Source organism: Glossina fuscipes, unplaced genomic scaffold, assembly GCF_014805625.2.
Source record: "Glossina fuscipes isolate IAEA_lab_2018 unplaced genomic scaffold, Yale_Gfus_2 148, whole genome shotgun sequence".
NCBI lineage: Eukaryota > Metazoa > Arthropoda > Insecta > Diptera > Glossinidae > Glossina > Glossina fuscipes.
The window spans coordinates 584,805-607,969 of record NW_023998491.1 but is presented as its reverse complement, the minus strand read 5'-3'; the positions used below and the strand labels follow the sequence as shown (position 1 = coordinate 607,969).

General features: G+C 35.1%; 1 protein-coding gene across 2 annotated transcripts; it reads right to left on the bottom strand.

Annotated features, from left to right (window-relative positions):
- Positions 1–7,106: 7,106 nt before the first annotated feature.
- Positions 7,107–22,296, bottom strand: LOC119641389. 2 transcript variants are annotated; one of them, XM_038040007.1, is made up of 5 exons: positions 21,767–22,296; positions 16,219–16,512; positions 15,244–16,161; positions 12,988–14,003; positions 7,107–10,961 (listed from the first exon to the last, which is right to left on the bottom strand). In XM_038040007.1, exons 2-5 carry the CDS (start codon positions 16,493–16,495, stop codon positions 7,161–7,163), a joined length of 6,012 nt encoding a protein of 2,003 aa, XP_037895935.1. In that variant the 5' UTR covers positions 16,496–16,512; positions 21,767–22,296; the 3' UTR covers positions 7,107–7,160. The 2 variants fall into 2 exon arrangements, with proteins under 2 accessions (XP_037895935.1, XP_037895936.1); XM_038040008.1 differs by lacking the exon at positions 21,767–22,296 and having other exon boundaries at positions 7,108–10,961; positions 16,219–16,691.
- Positions 22,297–23,165: the final 869 nt, after the last annotated feature.

Sequence of the window (23,165 nt, the reverse complement as noted above, 5' to 3'; positions counted from 1 at the left end):
TTAGTATTATCGGTCAATTTTCATCACCACATGTTAAAACCTAGACTTCTTTGCTCTACAAAGGGACAATTTTCATGAAAAACCTTATTAGAGTGGGATCCAAAAAGTAGGAAGACATGATCCAAATTTGGCACATTTCATTTTTTATGTTAAATTACTATTATGTAATAATTTTTCTTATAAAGCATTGAAAATTATACCTTTTTTGTCGCATGAACTTCATTTTTTGTTATATGAGAGGAGGTTCAAAATTGCCCCCGCCAGTCAAAAGTTTTCATACCAATTTACAATACCGAAATAGTAACTACTTAATCAATTTTTGCCGAGGTATTTTAAAAATTGCAATATTTATCTTGTGGATTGGTCGAAAAAGTTGACCGATCCGAACCCTTTTTCAATAGCTTCCATTCTTGGGTTAAAACAAGTCACTGTACCAAATTTCATAGAAATTTCTCAAAAATTGCAGCCTGTAGCGTGAACATAGGTTTTCTTTAACAGACATCTGACGGACAGACAGGCTTAAATCAATTCAGATAATAATTCTGAATCGATCGTTATAATAAACGTAATAGGTCTATAACATAAGCCTGCCTGCATATTACATATGGCCGCAATAACTTAATATATCTTGCACCACCTTGTGGTGTAGGGTATAACAATATCAATTTATTATTATATACTATTTAATATCGTACACTGGAAAAAAATCTCTTCCCCTCCGTCTAATAAATTCAAATCTATTCAATTACATTCTTCCGCTGATGGCTTAACTTAATTTTGAGTAGTGCTTTGATATTTAAATTTTAATGGAAAACCCGATACACCATTGCCAGCGATTTTCTCTTTATGGATAGATAGATTTTCAATTTATTTGAAAGATGAGGAATAAATTGTGCTGCAATTTTTCAACCGCAATACGGTTGATAGGCTGATTGTCTATTTTTACTTTTAAATGAGAGCCTGCGCCGGGGCACATATGCTAGTGTTGATCTGAGCAAGCTCATGTAGCACAGTCTTTGTAATACGGGGCTGAACGAAATTCTCTTGATCAACGTTCAAAAAAGTCTAATATATAGCTAGCTTTGTTTATGGAGAGTTCAATATGTAAATTGAAACAAAGTTTATTATCGAATAGTACATCGACGACAAAAAGCGAAACTGCATTGTTGTATTTGTGTTATCAATAAGGTATTTCGTTGTGAATGAGTTCCTTCTTCAAAGTGATAGTTTTAAGCATGTCCGACTGTATGTCTGTATGTCTGTCCGTCTGTTGTCCTGGCCGTAGCTATCAATTTCAAATTTGACAGAAACATTGGAAACTTTTGCGCGCAGAATGGTATCGAATATGGCCCAAATAGTTCGAAAGACGCTCCTGAACCAACACGTAAACCGTAAGAAACTGGATTTTTGCTTATTGCCCATGAACTGTAGCAGGAAAATGTACAAAATCTTGAAAGCATAGTCTATGGGCTATGCTGTAGTACCTGTACAAGTATGAATAAAATTGACCACGCCTACCAAATATTATAATGTGTCATAAATTAATATTTTTTTTCAACATCTTTATAAGCCGTAGAAGCAAGCTTCAGGAACCATATAAAATGTATAAATTCTTGGCCAGTTTTAAATTTGGAGTGCATCTAAGCATCTCTATCGGTTCGTCCAACTGCTTCAACTGTGCAGCTGAAGATGTCGTCTGTAAAATTGCAAAAGAATTTAGATGCTTTTTAAAGGACACGCCTACAATGCGCCCAAACGCCTATGCGACAAAAATTCTTATATGGAAAATAGAAAAAACCAGCTACGCCCATCCAATATTATACAACATGAAAATTTTTTTTAGTTTAGGATAACAATGCTGAGTATAAGAGATTCGGTCATCACCGAATATAATTTTCTTACTTGTTTTTTTTTTTTATAAATGTAACAAAGTATCCTTTAAAAACACGTTTAAATCGAGCAAATATTATTCTGAAATTTCAGAAAATAAAATAATTTTTAAGATTTTAATTATCTGCCATCTGTTGTTGATAAAATTTTGCGGAAAATGTCTTTACCTAGCAATAACATGATGGAGATGCATATTCGGTCTAAGCCGATGGGCAGACGACAACGGGCTGGTGATGAGAATTCAGAAGAGTCAGTCGGGTAAATTTGTTTGCGTATATTGCGTATAATTAATTACACATTTTCCAATGGCTTTTTTCACTGTCAGGTTCTTCTTTGCTTTCGTGTATTTTCTGAAAGCGTTCATGGGCTGTGGTATTTACGTTGCTCCTGTTTCAGTTGCTCTTCATGACAACCTTCTTTGGGGCATTTCTGGAATTGTGTTTAGTCATCTGTTAACTGCATTGTGTCTCTATATACTGGCAACTAATAACACGGGAAGTAAAACATATCCCGAGTTTGTAAAGACGACATTTGAGAATGGCACTGGATGTTTCCGGAAAGCAAGCACAGTCTTCAAGATTTTCATTATAATATTCGGATTCACGTTTTCAATTTGCGTCTGCAGTCTTTATCTAAGCTTTATTACAAGTCATATCTGCCAAGTTATAACAAAGAATACTTCATCAAATCATAATATAGATTTCCGTTTGTTGACTCTCATTTTGGCGCTTATTTTAATCGTTCTCTGCTTTATGCCAATATGGAGTTCATTAGCTATTTACATATTAGCTATAATCGGGTTAATATTCCAACTGCTCGCCATTTGTATAGGATTTGTTTATCTTTTTAATGATACCGGTAACCGAACATATGGAGACACAATTCCTTTGGAAAATATGCTTTTGTATAATAGCTATGTTATATATGCAAGCGAGGGAATCAATTTATTTTTTCCCATAATTGCTGCTACGGAAAAAACGGACAGGGCTTTGGTCAGCTCCACTTTGGTATGCGCTGGAATGAAAACACTGGCAGTGTTCGCACTATTAGTTGGCGGCGCAGGTGCTTCCAAAATCTATAGTACAGACTTCTTCATTTTTCTTGGGACGCCGACCACGACGTAAGATTGCGATTGAATTATACAACTTCTGTTTGATGCTAATCGTCATTGTTTCTCATTTAAATATGCAGCCTCGGTCAAATTAGTAAAATTTTCGCCGCGATAGGCATATTTTTCACATATCCCTTACAACTCAATGCGGCCTATCATTATATAGTCGACGAGCTGCACATAGACAACAAAGATCTGATTAAATACGGTCTTCGTGTCTTATTAATGGTACGTATAAAATACATTTCAAAAAATCAAAGATCGAATTGACTCGCAACGATTCAATGCCTAAGTACGCCCCCTTGATTTGTAAAAAGAAGGAAAAGATGTAATGCGCAGGTATACCTAGAACAGAAGATTTTAATCTCTATTTAATACAATAAGCATCAATTAAGATAGGAAAGGCTTTCGCTGGGGTTAGTTCAGAGAGGGAGAGGCAAGAAGCCGAATCTGAGTAACAACAAAAAATTTATATTTGGAAAACATTAAAAATTGGGTGCCAGTGAGGGACATTGGATCTAAGGCTCTCTGCACGGCCTGCAATGTGGCCAGTGCAAGCTTTCTTTTAATCTATTTATCACTAATTAATGAAATACATAAGGGTTTTTAGAAAAATTTTGCGTTTTACGCAATCATTACCGAAAAGCGGGTACAGACGGATAGGCAGTTATACCCGTCGTGTTTTTACAAAAATGCATTTAAAGTCTTCAAATGTATTGCATCGTCTTAATAGAGTAATTTTTGGTATTGTGTTTTCTCTTAATCTGCGATCGGAACACATTTAATCGCCTTTTCGTGCTCAGTAATGCTCCCCAATTCCAGTCCTCAAAGAAGATTTGCGAGAAATTGTGCCTTTTGCTGAGTCTGTTAAAGAGTTACACGCTTTTTGTAAGTTACGTGTTACGGACTGACAGAAAAAATGTGTAGATCCTAAAGTCTACGTCATAATGATATCATTTCGCAGGAATTCGCAATTAGTCTTTTCAGTGCGGACGCTTGAGGAAAAGCCGGGAAATTCGAGGACAATTTTTTTGTTTGTAGAATCCATAAGCTTGTTCAAAGCGACTATTAAGTCAATAAGAAATAAATATTTTGGGAAAATTATATCGCGCTATATTACACTTTAAACGAGATTGTTCACCATCCTACTTAACACGTTCGCAAATCGTAGAGATCTTATCAAGAATATCAGATATGACTTGACCCCACCCACATAGAAGAGGTTGTACCGGTTATATTATACTCTATTTTTAGCAATCCTAATCCACTAAATGGCAATTCAATAAAAACCCAGAAATCCTTAACAGAGCCTAAAAAGGAATCGCGGGTCGGTTGCGTCTCGTTATCGCCTTAAAAACACTCAATCTTCGCGTATACTTTTCTCGCTTGGATTCACTTAGAATGCCTGTCGATTGTTAAAGTCATTACAAGCGCAAAAAACCTTTTCTTTCTTTTTTAGGGGTCTGACAGTCAGAGCTTCTATATCAATCGAAACATTATTTATTCTGTCTATATGTCTGTTTACATAATTTGCTTTAGCTGCTTACTCTTGTGCTTGCGATGATTTCTCCTTTTCACTTTCAATATATCATGGGATTACTTGGTTCATTATGTCTAAGCGTTTTAACATTAATTGTGCCAGGTTTGACAACATTCTGCACTAAAAACTATGGAAAAATATACTGGATGGGCATAGTAGCTGTAATTGCACTTATAGAGGGAATCATAACATTTATTGGCAGCACGGGAAAGAATATTATCGAATGGAGTTGCGCCGATAGTTCAAATTACGAGATATATTGCTAAAAGCGAACAATTTTGATTTAAAATAAATTTTTAATTCCTGCTAAACTTTATTTAAATAAATAAGAAATTTTAAATTTATAAGCTTTATTTACGCACGACCCAAGGTATTCACGAAATAAAGTCGGTTTATGATAAAATTATTATGATTTAATTGATTGAAGATCGATTTGGCACAAAAATGTTTCAAAATGTTTTAGATAGGACAAGAATCCTAAAGGCAAGACGCGAAATTTCGAAACCTTCGACACCACGCCGACCTTAGCGTCCACCGATGCCGTTCTTTTTATCTCGGTTGCCCGGCTTGTTGCCTATTGTGTGGAAATACATTTTGGGTACATGACTAGTCTTCAGAAGTGTGCAGGTAATCAGTTTATCATTCCTGCTCACCAAATTTTTCTTGCTTTTTGTGCTGCTCGATCTTATCATCAAGGCTATATTGTATATGAATACTGAATAGGGTTGCTCACTTACTGCTCACGTACAAATTTTTTCTTCTCTAACTTCTCTAAAGCATTATATGGGAAAAATTGGAACGAACGTGGCGTCCTAAACTAAAACGTATAGTATGGAACACATGTACGAAAAAACAGCATAGTCGCTCCATAAGAAAATCGTTTGAAATAATTATACTGCCGATCGCACTTTCCATCCGTGCAAAGTCTGAATACTCATGAACTGGCATACGCGTCCGAATGATTTCAATTTATACTTAACACTTTAGTTTAGTTTAGAATTAGAAATTTTCTGCAGTGCAAGGCTTCTGCAGTTTTCGGGCCGATTCAAGATTATTTGCATCTCTCCTTAAAAGCTCGATATTTATTATCAGTCTGCAAGACAGCTTCATCGACTTTTACCTTCTATGAATGTTACGTCATTTTCAAAACAATAACTGATCAGAGTGAGTGAGGCTGCTTAAAGGAAGAACAAAGTACAGTTTTCATCGAATTTTCCTTACAGTTTAATCAGTCAATGTCCACTGCAGACCACTCTTTCTTTATTTCTGTAGGAAAATCCATCTTTTCTTCTGATCTCACCTAATCAAGCATGGAACCCACATTTTAGGGATGATACAGAAGAGTATACAGTTGTTTAAAAAGTAAAACTAAGCGAAGGATCGATCTTAATCTTTTATTTTCAAGAGTTTACACTAAGGCACTTAAGACTAGAACTACCAAGTATGTAATTTTCATGCTTCTCAAGCATTAAAAAAAATGTTCATACGGCAGTAGGCACTGTTCCAAATGTTTTTGTTTAATATGTACTTTTTGACTCGCGATTTCAAAGGATAAAAAAACCAGTTGAATGTAACACGCACCACATGAAACGGTTGACAAAAGACTAACTGAATCTTCATCTATGCAGTGAAAACAAAAACTCGTGTCTTTCCGTGACTTATCGTGGGTAAATACGAACAATAGATTCGGCCTACGTAGCTGCATTGGAAGTTAGTTATGACTCTACCTTACAGATGACCTAAAGTCTGCAAAATTAAAAGCAAAATATCGGCTTCTCCCTGAAGTTGCTTTAGTAATTTTTAGCTGGACATGCACCCGTTACGTCTAATGACGAAAAAAGCGGCTGTTAACCAAGACTGAGTTAGAAAAGAAGTTGTGAGGGCTTTTGTCAATTTCCTGGTGCTGGGGTATGTTCAGCGGCACCAGGCTCTGACTCATAAGAATTTTATGTTCTCTTTGTTTAAAGTTTTCACTTTGTTTATTCATTCTCTCATTCATTCGCCAGAGAAATAAATTCTAAGACTAAACTGTTAAAAGCACTAGCATCTAAGGCTATCGGCTTCCGGTAGATTGATTAAAGCTATACGCTTATTACATTCCATTGCCTTTTTGCAACCTTATATATCCCAAGCAGAAACGTCTCTTTCTGACTGTGGTTTCCTTAACTTCCGTCGTCCGTCTGGTAGTTTACTTAATCCTATTCTTAACCGAACTTAGCCTAGCTTCCCCCTCGGAGACGAAGAACCTGTGAGGCCAAAACGAGGGACGATTTTGGATCCTTACAAAGTTTAATGCGTTCACAAAAATTCGCATTAGCTTTGAAAATGTCAATAGGTATCGTCACCTGAAATATAGCGCTCTTTTAGAGAATTGGACGTTGCACGCATTCAGTTCGTGCGATAAAAATTATATATGTATCCCTTTGCATTCGTGAGATGCATAATATTTTTAATCACAATTTTGAACGCAAGCGTAAAAAATAATTAATTTATTAATAAATAATTAAATCATTAGAACATAATTTTTCATATTTAATATTTTTTTTTATACTTTACAAACTTTTCATGCACATATATATTCAAAAATGTATTTATTACTATATTAAAAAGCTTGATGACCTACGTATTAATATCAGCTCTCGTCTGAATGGAAAGATCTGTTTCAGTTCTATCCAAACTCACTGAAGACCAGTGAATTAAATAATTTCGTAAGCTTCTTAAAGCCAAACAGGTGTCACTATCGACTTGCGAATCAAACAGTTCTTTATCGTATTCCTGGACTTTAGAACACTCTTGACCGCCGAACGTAAAAATTGCTACTAAAGGTAAAACTAATTTATCAAAATATTTCTCCGCGCATACCAAAAGCTGTTGCAGATCTTTTGTGGACAACGTTAAATACTGGTCTTTTTCGTTGGCCGTTTTACCCATAATATTCATCAATTTGGCGAAACGCGACAAAGATATACGTGACGATAGAAAAGGCAAAAGTTGAATAATGATTTTATGAATTTCTTTTTGAAGGTATAGAAAATTGTGAAATTCCCGCTGCTGCACTTTCAACGAATACCAGAGATTATTGAGTATACATATAACACCTTCGATAACGTCAAACTGATGAAATTCTATGCTCTGTACAATAGTACTTAGCCAGGGGAGTAGGCCAACGTTCTCAATCAGCAGTTTACACGCGGAGGGTATTTTAGCACAAGTAGAAAATAGAACTAATATAAGCAAATTAAGATCCAGCGTTGACATGGGCGCGTTATAAAAGACCATAAGAACTTTTAATGTATTCGTCGATATCAAAAGAAATAGATCAGAGTTGCATTTGACACCGTGCACGATTATTTCTAGAATGAAACGTCTATACTCTTGATGTTCCACCTCCGAAGAATAAAATAAAACATTAAATTCAGGTATACATTGAAAGTTAAAGCTCTGCTTAAGCCTGAGATACATGGTAAGTTGTTTGTAGAGACGATGAGTGGGTTCAGTAGTTATATTGAAAGTCTTTGCCACAAACAGGGTGGGGATGTAAGGGACCCGCGGTGTCCCCCGATTAGTTTTATTTGTTAGCCAGGCACTACGTAACTCGTCCAAACCCGATTGTAAGTTCTCGTAAGCTTGAATCCAGAAGGGTTTTTCAAAGAACTTGCTTTGTTCGAAATGAGAGCGATAACGTAATTGTACACAACCTGCGGCCAAACGCATTTCTCGATCCTGCGAGGAAAGGGCGGCAAAGCTTAACGCTAATAAACCATTTTGCACGGGTCGAGCAGGATGAGCCGAGGAACCAGGAGCAAAACACAAAGCCATCAAAGGTATCATAAAGGCAGGATCATAGCACTGATTGTAAATTTCGTTACGCTTGAAACACAAGCTTAACTCGGAAGCAGAAAACTCTACATCTCCTGTTTCAATTTTCTTTTCCACGTGAGTACCACCTTCGAAAAACCATAGGCGATTTAAAGGATTTTCAAATATTAACTCCGGTAATTGTTGCAAAGGGTTCAATTTACGCCATATAGGAAAATTTTCCAAAGTATATTCGCATATCTGCGGATCAATTAAAGACATAATTTGACTCATTGTTGTCTCTGCTTGTTGCAGCTTCAAATGATCATCCTTTTCGTTTAATGCGTAGAATGTTGATGCCGTCTCACCCCAAACAAACGGTTTAAACTGCTGGATTTCTTGGGGTAATTGAATTTCATAAAGATTTAATAAAGCCAAAGCGAAACGATCACTTTTGGACAGACGGGCATGATAAGCAGACAGGATTAAAGGGACTTGGTACGCATCAAGTCCTGCGGGGCATTCTTTTGCCAATACATACAATAACTGCAGAGTAGCTGCTTTTTGCTCTCCATTAATCGAACTTGAAATAATTGTTTGAAATTTCGAATGCTCAAAAATCATTGAAAATAGTTGCGAAAATTCTATGGAATTTAAAACTTTTTGATCATCTTTCATTAGGTAGTCACATAAGCACGATAAAAGCTGAAGGAGTGAGGCCTTAAATAGTTCATTATCCGAAAGTTCTGTTTCATTAATCTCCATGCCCTGTTTTAGACAAATTTTACAAAACTGTTGCCATTGTGTGGATTTAACGATTTTATCAGAATCTTTCGCAGTTAGTTCTTGGGAAACGCTAATCCATTTTTGCAACAGAAAACCAATAAGTTGTAATTTTTCATAGGTTAAGTTTTGCACTTTTAAAGCGCCTAAAGACATTGAAATCATTAGAGAAATAAAATTGACAACAATTGCAGATTGTTCGGGGGGCTCAGATGACGTTTTGAAAGCCTTCGTGTAAATGGCATCGATCAGTTGCAATTGATAACTTTCGACGCCGTCAAATTTAAATTGTTTTCGGCAGAAATCGCGACATTCCGTAGCAGGCATGCCCGATTCTATCAATTTTTTGCTGATCTCAACATGTTCCTTGTATATCTGGGCGGCTTTAGAAGGCTTTTCAATAGCACGCATAAAACCCGCTTTAAAAGTCAAATACACTTTTTGTAATATTTTCGAGTCCAGTGTTAAATTCTTTGCCATTGCTTCTTCTAGCAGAGGATACATTAATTCTTTTCTTTCTAATTGCGGTAAAGTTAGATAGGGGAGAAGGCACTCCTTAAGTAAATCGTTACGTTGGTAGATTAAACGGGCCAATTTAATACGTGGCTTATTCGTGTTCCATTCCGTTGAAAAAAAGCAAGCAAAGAGCTTTTCATCCATATTCTTAAGATATTGATGATTTATTAGCAGAAATCTATAGAAAGCAATCTCCAATTGCTCCAAATTCCTTAAATCCTGAGGAAGCTTCTCATGAAGTTCTTGATAAATTTGCACAAATTTTTTGATAAATTCCTTGCATTCCACCGCTTGTTGCAATTCCGCTAAACGTTCCAGTGTAAAAGCTAGCACGAAATAATAAATAGTAAAGCTAGGCGGTTCCAGCATGAAAAGATCTTCACAATTTATGCTTTCAGCAAATAAATTTAACAAATCGATGCAGTGTTTCTGATCTAATTCGAAAACTTTCAACAGCTCGAGAAAGTCTTTCAAGCGATTTGTGTTTACTTTGCTTAAATCCTTACAGCGCATGGAAATAGCGACTGCATTAATCAGCTTTGATTTATAATTTCTGGTATACGTATGAAAATTAACCAAATTTTTGCAGTAATCAGTCATTTGTTTTAAGAATCTTATGTAGTTGATGTTACTTTCGAAAGTCTCCAATAAATCTTGACCACTCATTTGATTCAAACGTACGCCGTAGATGTATTTCAATAGTTTATCCGTTAAAATTTCACCTTCTGCTCGCTTACGCTCATCTGGCGACATATAACTTTCAATTGATTTTAAAGCTTTGGTAATAAATTCTGCCGCCTTTTCCGCCTGTCCGCTGCTGAATGTTTGTTTTTCCCTTAACTGCAAAACTTGAAATATTATCACTTGAACATAAATCATAAATAAATGTTCATCGTTGGGTTGATCCGCCATTAAATTCTCAAAAGTGCTGCTGCTCTCTTCGTGAATGTAAGCGGAGACGTCGGACATTTTCGGAATAACGCTGCATTTAAATATGTCTAACTTAAACGCCTTTCCCTCACGCAGAATTCGTTTCATATGTTTTGCGAGTACTACGAACTGTGTTTCGCATAATGTTGCCACTTCTAGAGGATTTGTGTGGTAAAGAAACAAAAGCAGAAAAACGGATTCCAGATAATTGCCTAGAGGTTTCTCAATTTCAACACCTTTGCAAATCAAATGCATTAGTTTACTCAAAACCAATGTTTCCACATAGCTCTGCACAGATAAACCGGCTTCAATGTTTTTAAACAGTTGTTCCAAATTTTCAATATTCGTTATTGTCTGGGTAACTTTCGGCATTTCAACATTGGCTTTAGTCACCTAAAAAAAAAAAAAAAAAAGAAGCAAAATAAAATGTGCATAAATAAAAACCACATAAGAAAATTATCTTCAGCAGCAAGTAAAAACATATATACTGGGGAACGTACCACCGTTCAATACCCTACACTACTCTAAAGTTACTTAGTCGACTCTAAAGTCAGTAAGTAGTCGAAAATACTGTCCGATCTGAACCATTTTCAACAGAGTTCGTCCTTGAGCTAAAACACGTCGGTGTTCTTAATTTCGTCCAAATATCTCAAAACTGCCAAGGTTTATGTGGACCACAAGGATAAAAGACGGACAAATAAATAAGATAAGCTTAGATGAATCGCTCGGTTTAATAAAATCTATGTCTATCTCAAGTTCTTCTCGACATTTTACGCTTGCGTACAAAACTTAATATAGCCTCGACTTACAGGTTTGAAGAATGGAGTCATTCTTTCCGTACAACAGACAAAAAAATAATTGATTTACTGATCTCATGTTTTAAACAATAGTGTTATTATTATTATTGTATCCTATGCCACTTCATATACTTTGTTGCGCGGAGTTTTTTCATATATTTTGTTACGGCTCGAGGATACATTAAGTTTGTGTCGATGTGTCCAATGTGTGCAAGGACTTGCGACAGACCTACTTTTTATTATACCGATCGATTCAAAATCATTTTCTGACTTAATTGAAATGTGTCTGTCCGACTGGTCACTCTTTTCTGTTGTATACAGGACGCAATTTTTTGTTACTTTACTGAAATTTAAATAACGTGTCCGCCTAAGTGGCTAAGTAGACAACAGACTCAATGGTCGTGGTTACGTCATGTGTCATGTGCGGTAGAGTTTTTAATAAAGTCGAAAGCCTTAGATGCTAGTGCTTTAAGACCATAGTCTTAGAATTCATTCTCTGGCTAAATTTATATTAATAATAGTAATAATAAAATAACGTAAGTGGTGCAGGTCACAAAAAAAAAAAAAGAAAACCAAATTAAGTTCGAAAATTATTTAAGTCGGACCAAAAGTGCGTTGTCAGCGTAACAAGTTTCATTAAAACATCTCAAAAATTGCGGCCTGCCAATTGAACTCGAGAAAACAAGATAGACAAACAACACGCTTAGGTCGACTCAGGCAGTGATCTACCGATATAATAAAAGATTAGTCTGTTTCAAGTCCCTCCGAATATTGCATACATTCCGCATCAATTTAAGATACCCATATACCATAAGTGGCAGGGGATATTGTATGGCCAACTTTTTTCACTTTTATGCAGTTATTGTAAGATCACATATAGAATATATAATATATAGAAAATTTTCGTGTTATATGTAATTTAGAAGTGATGAGTAAAAAGCTTAATTATTTTTGCTTTTGAAAGCAAAAATGTTCTCAGTTTGTTTTGCAACATAGGCGCCTTCATTGACCCGCTTCTCCCACTTTCAATGTCAAGACGATATTTTAACTTTTGGCAGCGCAAATATGTTTATCACAAGTGGTTGCGCAGACGGACATGCCTAGATCCATTCAGAATTATATCTGAATCTTCCTGTCGGCAAAATGAACACAACACGGTCTCTCGATGGGAAGTATAATTGTAACGTACAACGTCAGGTTTAACGCTATATATTTTTTTCTATATACAACGAGTAGCGCATGCATCTTTTCCGGCTTCGATTGTCTCGGATAATTATTTCAGATTTAACGCGTGCTCAAGTCAGAGATGAAAAGACATATATGCGAAAAATAGAAAAATTAAATGGACATCCTGGTAAGGTATCAAGGATTGCAGATGCTTTAAAGGAGAGAAGCAGACGGACGTTTTGGGTCCCTTTTATGCTGTGCCTATAACCGCGAATATGTTACGTAACCTACACATAAATCTAAATGCATTCCTCGTTACGATGGTATATAGTGAGATAGTTTTTAAGGAACCAATTTGTCTCTAAACTATGCAAGACGTATCATACAGATTTATATATCCCTTATTTCGAAAATAATTTTGTAATTCAAAATGTTAATTATGACTCTTTGCTCACCTTTAGGACTTCTGTGAAAACCTGGCTTACAACATGGATAGTCTCTGCCGCACAATATTTCAAAGGTTCCAGCCACAAGTCTATTTCTAATTCGCCAGCGTGAAATATACCAGTATTTCTAAAAATATTTCGCAGTAAATTGCCAGCTTCACAACTAACTTGCTGCGAACCGTAAACAAAAGCTTTAATAAAGGATTGCATAATACTGGCAAAACGTTCTTTTTGTGGTTCCAGATCTTTCGGACTCAGTATTAATATCGTTTTAATAGCTTTCATTTCTAACTGAATATTTGAGTCCACGTGATTAACGTTATCATCATCGCTACCGGTGTAAAGCGGTCTCAACAATTCCAAATAATCCAATATTATGGAGGTTTTATTGACAAACGTGCGGTTATCTTGGCAAATGGCTAAAACCAAATCCAAAGTGGTATCCAAGTGAGACAAAACGTCTACTCCATCTTCGTGTTGTTGTTCAATGGAAATATTCAGCGATGTTAGTATATCTTCTACTGTAGGAAAATGCAGTAGCAAATGATTCAATATATCGAATTTGAATTTACGTAATGCGCTTACACTGCCACTACGATTTACTTTTGTTTCGCGTTCTCCAATGGCTCTTATCCAGTTCGTGTATTGGACGAACATTGTCAAAAGTAAACGATTCGTTATCAGACGTGCCTCAAATTTTTCCTCATATAGTAGTTTGGAGCCTTTTATGTGTACTAAGGTCTCCATAGGTAGACATATATCTTTTATCCAATGCGTCAGATCGGTAAGTGTGGTTTTTCCCACATCCATATTCAGTAAGCTAGGATTGCAAGCATCTATGATTTTGATAAGAAACTCCACGACCGACTTGTAGAATTTACGACCATAACGCAAAGGATTTATGATTCCAGAAAAATTACGAACGGTATGACGATATAAATCGGGACAAGATTGCAAGATTTTAATAATTAATTCGGATTTCAAGGCACTCGACCAAGGATAATGAATGGCTGGCATCAACTGACCTATAAAAATACAACACAATAACAAGACAATTTTTAAAAAGCTTTTTACATTGTTTCAGCCCAATTTAATACTAGGTTTACCATGAATTGGTATATACTTAGCTCTACCAAAATAGATCAATTTGAGCCATAACTTTTGTGGAGTCCCCATACTCGCAAAAATGAAGATAGAAAATTTTAAAATTGCAAAAATTTTACAAGTTGGAAAAACGGGTGTGATCTCTTTACATACGCCTGCTGCCGCCATATGGAAACATTTAACACAACAAAAATGATGGCTCACATTGACCTATTTTGGTAGAAGCAGGAAGCGGAACCTTGGAAGGTAGACCTGTTTTAAAAAAGAATTAATAATATATTAGTTGTTTGCGAAAATTTTGACCAGTGACATTAATAGGTAAAAATTATAGAGAAGTGGGAAACATCAATGTACACTCATTTCCCCATTTAATAATATTGATTTATTCAGCTTACGCCGATGCTAATCATGGAGCGTTCAATAATCCTCTTCTTTCAAATTCTTCACTTTTGTTGTTTATTTGAAGACATCTGCTTCCGAAACCCATCAAACACTTTCAGAGGGTTATGATGGTGCTGCTCCACCATATTCCGATTGCCGGTTTGATTTAAAAACCGCGGTTCGAATTGACTGAAAATGCCATTTCTAGGCCACTTATTGCAAGAGTTGTCTAGGATACACTGTTGCAGCTCGAACGGGAAGTTCTGCCAAAATTCTGCGTACTTACAAGACAGGACGCCTCCTGACTACCACTTGTTCAGATCGGTGAAGCATGACTTGACCGGCATGCAAACTTGAAGATGTGCGAAAATGGGTCGTTGGATAGATCGCTGCCAAAACAATGTAATTTCTTTCGCCAAAGATATCGTAAAATGTTGTCGAAAATGATATTGTACCGATTTTCCATAATAAACGCCCTTTTCCAGCAAAAAACGATCAAAATTTTTGCAAATACCTAATATATTCAAAACTCAAGTGCAGTACAAGCAAGCATATGATCTAAGTTCCCGGCGACTTTGTTACTTTGTCAATTTCTTTACAAGTAAATAAACAATAAATGGATAAATATATTTATAAACTTTTTCATATAAATAAGAGCCATAAAAATATTTGGGAACCATCTTACATGGCTTATAACCATTTTTCATAAGTTCTAATTGATCTGCTGATAAATATAGTGTTAACTTCTCTTCCACTGAAATAAATTGAAAAATTTCTTACCTTGTATAGTATTACGTTTGTGTTGAAAATATTTCCTGCTATCGAAACTGATACCATATTTCCTGGACGTTAATAAGACCAACATAAAGTCGTGTATTGCTTTTTCTACTATTTCACGTTCATTTACATTAATTAACTTTTCAATATCACTGTGCAATAGTTTAGGTTGCTTTGCTCCTTTTATAACATTTCCTTTCGCAGCCAATACTTTAGGACCATACCAGTCATATAGTTTCACCAAAGACTTGCAGCAATTCAAATCGAAAACATGAATTTTTGTAGTTTTTGATATTTCTAAACATTCTAAAACGAATTGCTTCACTGTAGTTAAAACCATACAAACGGTAGTTGCGTCATCGTACAATAGTCCATTGATCAAACATTTAATCAAATGTCTTTTACATAAAATGTCGCGAATCAGCAGAATATTTCCATCAACTAAAAAAGCCAAAACAAAGTGGATAAAACATTTGCGCACAGTGTCCGAATTTTCTTCTCCTTGTTGTTTCAATTCTGCATGCAGATGTGAAAGAAACTGATCCACATTTACATTGTTTAGTACATCAAAGGATGTTAAAATATGTCTCCCTAGCTTTGGTTCCGCGCAAACAATGGCAGTTAATAATTTTAAAGCCACACGTCGGTGTTTGAATTGCGGCGATTTTAGTAATAATTCAATGCAAGTCGAATGCGTTTTCAAGAAATAGCGACATGCATGAACCGCTGATTCCAAGTGCTGCCGTTGATTTCCCAAAATTTCCAATAAAATTAAATGCAAAGCTTCACAAACAAATCCTACATGTAAGACATTGCTTCTATCAACGCGCTCTATGGCCTGCGCCATTTCCAATGGCTTACCGGAGCCTTCCAAATATTTAGGGACGATTTCTGGTGCCAAATGCAAAAAGTGACGTAACTCTGAAAATATGCAAAATTTATATTTTTACAATTTACCACAGCAGAGCGCGCTTTTACCTGTTACAAAATTATCGCCCCGTAATTTGATGCGAAAACTCGACATTTTAAGTTTTTTTTTAAATTTGATTTCCTCCTCTTCGGCTGGGTCAACGTTTTTAGTATTCGAGGAAGTTTCATCCGTTTCCTCTTTGAAATTGTGATCATCCTTATCGTTATGTGTCTTTAAAGAATGTTTGGACTTTTTTTTCGGTACATGATCGGCTTCGCAGTTATCATTTTCTGCGTTAGAAATATTTTCATGTTTTCTTTTGCGTTTATTTACTCCAACAGCCATCTCATCGACTGTAAGGACTTTATAAAAAATGTGATACTTTTTTTTTGGATGTTCAGTTAGGATGGATTAAAATGCGATTACAATAATTTCAATAATTTCACAGTCTTAAGAATTTTCATAAATTATTTGCACGTGGAAAATACCATAAATAACAATACGACAACAAACAAAACAATGCCAGACAGAAAGATTATGAAAAACAGTTTGCCGCGTGTAAATAAAATAGAAAGGAAAAATCGTATATAAGTAGAATGGGGCGGATTTACAAATAATGCAATAAACACAGGGTACATCATGTAGATTAAGAAGAAGAAATCAATGGATTAGGATTTAACGAATTTAAATTAGAAAAAGAAGCTTCTCCCATGAAGATATTCTACGGACTGAGTGGCTAAGCGCTTCGTTTTAATTTCAATTTTAACAAAACGGCCAGCATAAAATGAGAATAACATGCAATTGCTCTTTTATTTCTCTCCACCTCTTAAAAAAATATATGACCAGCAAGAGAAAAACCGATAAAATATATGACCAGCAAAAGAAAGAAGGGTAAAATATATGAACAGTAGGAGTAAGCTAAAGAAGTTAAATGAATTTATATGAAAATTGAAATATTAATGTGAAAATCAAAGTCGAAATATGATTATTTGTATTTTTAAAACAAACGGATCAACATGAAATTTTCCGTAGCTGCGTAGTGTTAGCTCTTCTCAATCTTCTCAAGTCAATGTATGGGTAATTGTAGAGTGATGCGTGATACTTAATGGTGGGATGTGTCACACTATAATATTTTTACTTGCTTAAAATCGTCCTTTATTTTGGTCGTTGATAGCCGTTGTAAAAAGCAAAGAATTTTACCAGATCAATTATAAAAAAAGGGCCGCTAGCGAAATTTAAGTTTGATATGAGAAGATGAAATATTTTCTTGTAGAGTAAACGTATAACAGTTCCTTCTTTGTATTAAACGCCGACAATTATTAAATACTCGCTTCATATCCTCGCTGTCTATAGTGAAAGGGTTGTCTTTGCGATGGTATATATGTTCTAGTTGAGTAAAGCTTTTATGTGTGATGGCCCTAAATTATTTGAAATGTTTATGAAATGTTAACTTAGGAATTATTCCTTCTCAATAAAAATCTGGCAACACTAGGACAGAATATATTGTGTGTTTAATAATTTTGGCTCTTTATATATTTGTGCATTTAACAAATAATAGGAAAATTGGATTTTTGCTCTTCGAAACAATATAATCGGAACGTGAAATTATTCTGAATCCTTTTTCAGCTTACTGCAAAGTGCAAAAGAAAGTAAAATAAGATGTTTACAAATTATGGACAAAAATAAAACAAAATAAAATTTTGTTTTGATTAATTTAAAGCTAACTCTAGCGCTACCTTTCCAAATAATTCAATAATCAAATTAAACGGAATCAGTGAAATAATTCAGATAGAATAGTAAGTATACGATATGTGGCTAGCTTGGCTTAATTAAAAATTTGGGACATTTTAACATGAGGTTGACGCCAAATCGTGAATTAGAAAATTCCACAATTTCATTATAAATTTGCTGATAAGAACGAGTCTTGGCTTATGGTTGAGAGATGTCAGCAAAAAAAGCTAATTCAACTTTTTTTTTACATTTTCATTTAATATTAAATTTAGTACGTGCGCAAAACAAATATATTTCGAATTTGTTTCACTTTTGAGTTATGCATACGAAATGTGTTTACCTTGGCATTCTTTTAAAGAAATTTCAGTTCATTCAACTATTACTTTGCAGGGCTAATCGTTACGCGAGTTACACGTTATGCACATGCTACGTTACTCGGCTAGGGAACTATTAAGTCTATACACGTCCTTAATCAAAAAAAAGGCACTGGATTTGTTCTTTAAATTGCATTAGCAGATGCACAGATGCAGAAAAGAAAAACAAAATATACATCTTCTTGTCTTGTTTGCTTGTTGCTTACACGATTGCAGTCGTAAAAATTGGAAGTAAAAATTGAATTTTGGCATTTAAAAATAATTCACTTGAAGCAATATTTAAGTTTGAAATGTCCAATTACGTTTACTCCGTCTTCCATATAAAGCAAAATTTTGATACGATAATGTGAACTTTACAGCGATAGGGTGAAATTGGATTCCATTATCCAGTATTTACACTCCGTTACGCATACAGGCACAAAACTGCTTAAAGATATTTTTCAATTGCTTATGAAAAGCTAATATAAATATTGTCACGATCTGAGGGGTCAATTTTTACACATTAGTGAGGTAATAGGCATTAAAGGTAATATTCAAGGTGAATATGATTTGTTTAGTTTACGTGGAGCAATTTACGTAAATATGTATGTATTTATGTTTACTTGCATAAATATTACAATTTAATAGAACTTTTTAGCAAAATTTTAATTGAATTGCCTCTACTATACATAGTATCACATTACATGCGCAAGCATTCGATGTTGTTAATCTTGGTCGGTGATCGTTTATGATCGCGTAATTTCATTTACTTGCTATTATTGTACAATTGTCATATGATGACTTTCATGTGCTTAAGGCGTAGTTCAGCGTGCCTCAGCTTGACTTCATAGTCTTGTTTTTGAATCCCACAAGTGGCAAAAAACTGCAATACATGAACAGCTTTTAAAGCGAGCTTACACGCGGTGTAGATCGATTGATGGACGCATTGAAGGAAATATTTGGTGAGGATTTTTGTATCTCATTTCATTTGTTTCAATTGCAGCTAACTTAGGCGAATACGGAAAGAGTTATAGTCTATAGTTTATTTATTTAGAAAGCTGCTTAGTTACAAAAGAAAATCATTTTTTTATAGAAGATAAACGAATGCAAAGGCGAGTAAAATGCAGTGGATAATCATTGCATTATCATTCGAAACTTTTGCTTGAATAACGAATGTATGGTTTTAGTTTTGACGACGCCTCAAAAAAGTATCGTTTTTATGAGCAGGTTAAAACCCTTTTTTTCTATGCTTGGGGAATTCTTATTTTACTGAAAGGTGTGGAGATGTGGTGGTTAGCGATGGCCAATGGTTTTTATTTGCTCCATTTTTCCCCAGCTTTAGAAAAAAATCAGCAAGATTTTCACGTGCCTAACAAAATATTTTGTTTGAAGATAAATTAATACGTTAAGAACTTATTTTAGTTATGTTTGGAATCTGTCGATGTAGAAAGAGATAGAAAGATTTTATAAATCGCTGCCCATTTACCGCCTTTACATATCGTGTTCTCAAGTCTGGAAAAAGAAAATTGTCTGGTGTATTCACGTGGTATTTCACGTCTGCTTTCACTTTGCTGATCGCAATAATGGGTGTATACAGTGTTGTTTTGTTTCGAAGCACCATTTTTGTTGGTCAAACTCGGTCGGCTTTTCTTGATTTCATTGCTTTTGCTTTTCGAAGGCAAATTTGGGTAGCAACAGAAACCCCAGCAGGATATGAAACATCTTCGGGGCACTTTCCGTTTCCTTGAGAGCAAACCCGATATACTAATGCGAAGAGCTTTCCCAGGTCAAAATATTCAGTTAAGGTCAGTGTATCTTCCCTGTTGTAGGTGCAAATCTCTTTACAGTAGCTGTCAATAACTTTCTAGGTTTTTTAAAGCTTGCAAATTCTATGAGAGCGTTGCCCATTGACGGTTGTCAAATAAAAAAAACAACGTGGTGTCTTTGGAGTTTAAACCTCAGCTTTTTAGGATTTGTAACTTCGACCTGAGTGCTGTCTTTTTAAGCAATAATCGTCACCTGTACGTCAGACATAGGGATGATTTTTAGGATATTTAACGGGTGTGTAACGTAAGAATTTATCTATTAAATGTCGGCGCTTCGATAATGAGTTTCAAAAATGCAAAATTTCTAAAAAATTTTTACTAACTACACAGCGACTACGTTCGGCAGACGCGTGAGGCTGGTTTTGCTTAACGTGCGCTAGGTAAAGCAGACAAGGAAGAAAAATTGAATGAAGAAGTGACCTCCTCAATAATATGCTGAATGAAGGCGAAAAATATGTTTTACATTTTTACGGATTTTTAAATTCTTGCTTAAATTGATTTTATGACTCGATAAAACGGGTTAAAAATGTGAAATGATAGGTTTAAAGTTAGTTTTGTTAAGGAAAAAACTTTATAGGACTATGGGCCGCTTTCAAAAGATATTTAGGCGAGCAACAGTTTTTAAAAAAAATCACTGTATATACAAAATATAATATATAATCATTGTATATACAATAATATAATAGATGCTGAAGTCTTAAAACAAGACAAAAGGCGACAGCGGATTTATAAGGATTTCGCATAGATTTTTTCCCCGCCGCGCTATATATGACCTCGAGCTGGCTACGTTTGTAAACTATTGTTCGATTATGGCATCGGTTTCAGTCGTCTCACAGCTCTTTCATTGTACGTTTCATTGGTGACAAAGTCTGTTTTAAAATCTCTTTCTACGCCTTCTAATATGGATAGCTGAAAGAAGCATTTGTGGCATGTTATGCTTCTTCCCTTTAAAAAATGTAGTGTGCAAAAGATACTGTAGACAAGATTTGCATCGTTTATGAGAGGAGCACTGCGACTGTTAGAACTGTCCACAATTGGTTTAAGCAATTTAGAGCTGGCTGTTTTGATTTGAAAGATGAAGATCACAGCGGTCGTTCAGTGACGACAAATACGGACCTCATTAAGAGGTTGCTCGCTAAAAGAGGTTGCTCGCGATATAATGGATGTCACTAACATTTGTCGGGCAACGGTACATAATCATTTAATCAAGACGGGGTGTGTGAATCGGTATGAAGTTTGGAGTCCACACCAATTGACAGACCAAATCTATGAACCGCGTAAGCAAGATACAGTTTGATTGGGGTGTTATAGCTCATTCTCCGTACTCCCTAAACGATTCTGCATTCCATTATTAGTTGTAGTAGTTCTCTCGTTAAAAAATTCTCTGCGCAATAAATGTCACAAACCCGAAAGCGCAATAAAAACGCAATGAATATTCTGCAATTAAGTCTCAACAATTTTGGAAAGAGGGCATAATTATCTCTGCCATAATAGTAGAAAATACCTCAAATTTGAGTAAAAAGCTACTAATAGTAGGTTCGATATGCCAGGTAGCAAGCAGACATACTGTGAATGGGAGAAAAATTAATTGTATTGTATTCGGACTCCGCAATATAAATTGTATTTTATCATAATTACATTCCTTGCTCTCATTTAAAATAAGTAGTAAAATTACAGTCAGCTTTGGCGGCCTTTTTTATACTTAACACCATCATAGTGGGTGAAAAGGTCCCCTTGGTTTTTTGCTCTGCTTTAGAGCTTCTTTTTGTAGCCTGCTCTGTTCAAATGATTCTAAACTGACATATGGTTGATGCATAGTGCTTTGGTTATTTTCTGATAGCTGGCGGTGCCGGTCTTTCATCGACTTTTTCAGTGATTGGCTGACCGGAGTGCAATCGAGCAAACCACTCCTGGAACCTTCGTCCACTTAACAGAATTTTTACCATACACTTCACAACATTTTTCTGCACGTTTTCACACATGTTTTATCACATAACGTATTTCTTCAACTATTTCACTGATTTCCAAATCAAACTAACTTTTTCCACGAGCAAAGAAGAAGAAAAAACTATCTTCTCAGAAAATGTAACCTGGAATGTCCCCTTTGAAGGGCATGCTCGTTTAAGACACTTGGGTGGATGTTGCCTTATATGTAGGTATCAACACCATTTCGGGGCAAAAAACCACGGAGATATTTTTTATCACCCATGGTAAAAGCTCATTGCTGTGTTGTTTGGGATTTACTTTCGGAGCCGGTTTTTCATTTTCATTGTCCATTTTTTTTTTTTTTTTTTAAGTTTACATTATATTTCTTTTTAATAATTCTTTTCTAGTTTACTTGTGTATATATTTGAAACTTGATATGATAAAATGACTTTTTATAGTAGAGATATCTTCCATAAGAATTCTCTACATTTCGCCGTCCCGAATAGTAAATGTGCACCGATTTTAAGTTTTTCATTTTCGCTATTCAGAATTAAGTTCTTTATTTGTGATAGACTTGAGAAAAATATTTTGTACGTGTTGTGAATTTTTGAATAGGATCATACGTGCGACTTGCACGTTTTATATAAAAAAAAACAAGCTACGTATTAAACTTTGAAGAATATTCTGAATACTTTTATATCACATATCTAAATAAAAAAAATTCTTTATAAGCAGGAGTAAACACCTTTCAACAATTTTAAAGTAATAAGATATACATAATTAGAAGAACAAACGTGTATTGCTGATTACAAGTTTATTATTATTGCGTAGTAATACAAAGCAATGAATATTTCGAGGAAGTCGTTATATTAGAAGCGATAGCTTTAATAATTAACAGATGCCACGTTTCCTGCAAGGCTACAAAAAGAAAATTGATATCAAAATATTAGTTGGTTTGCCGAAAAAAGAGCGGACAAATAGTTCAGCCACATGAAGCAAGCAAGCGTTCCATGGGCAAATATTGCGTAGTAATCGCGCATAAAAAACTCAAGCCACGCTTTCGTTTTTGGTAAACGGCTGAATGCAAAAATGAAATCTAACCTTCGATTAAGTGCTTACCTCCTCGAGTATATTCGTGTTTCTAAAACTGCTACAAGTCTGCAAGAAAATTTATAGCCG

Bases quoted from the DNA above. Each gene is read 5' to 3' on its own strand.
- LOC119641389 (XM_038040007.1), bottom strand. From the start codon at position 16,495: ATGGCTGTTGGAGTAAATAAACGCAAAAGAAAACATGAAAATATTTCT. The intron at 14,004-15,243 runs GTAAGAAATTTT...GTATTTTTATAG, and splicing joins CAAACGTAATACTATACAAG to GTCAGTTGATGCCAGCCATT. The intron at 10,962-12,987 runs GTGAGCAAAGAG...TTTTTTTTTTAG, and splicing joins TTTTCACAGAAGTCCTAAAG to GTGACTAAAGCCAATGTTGA.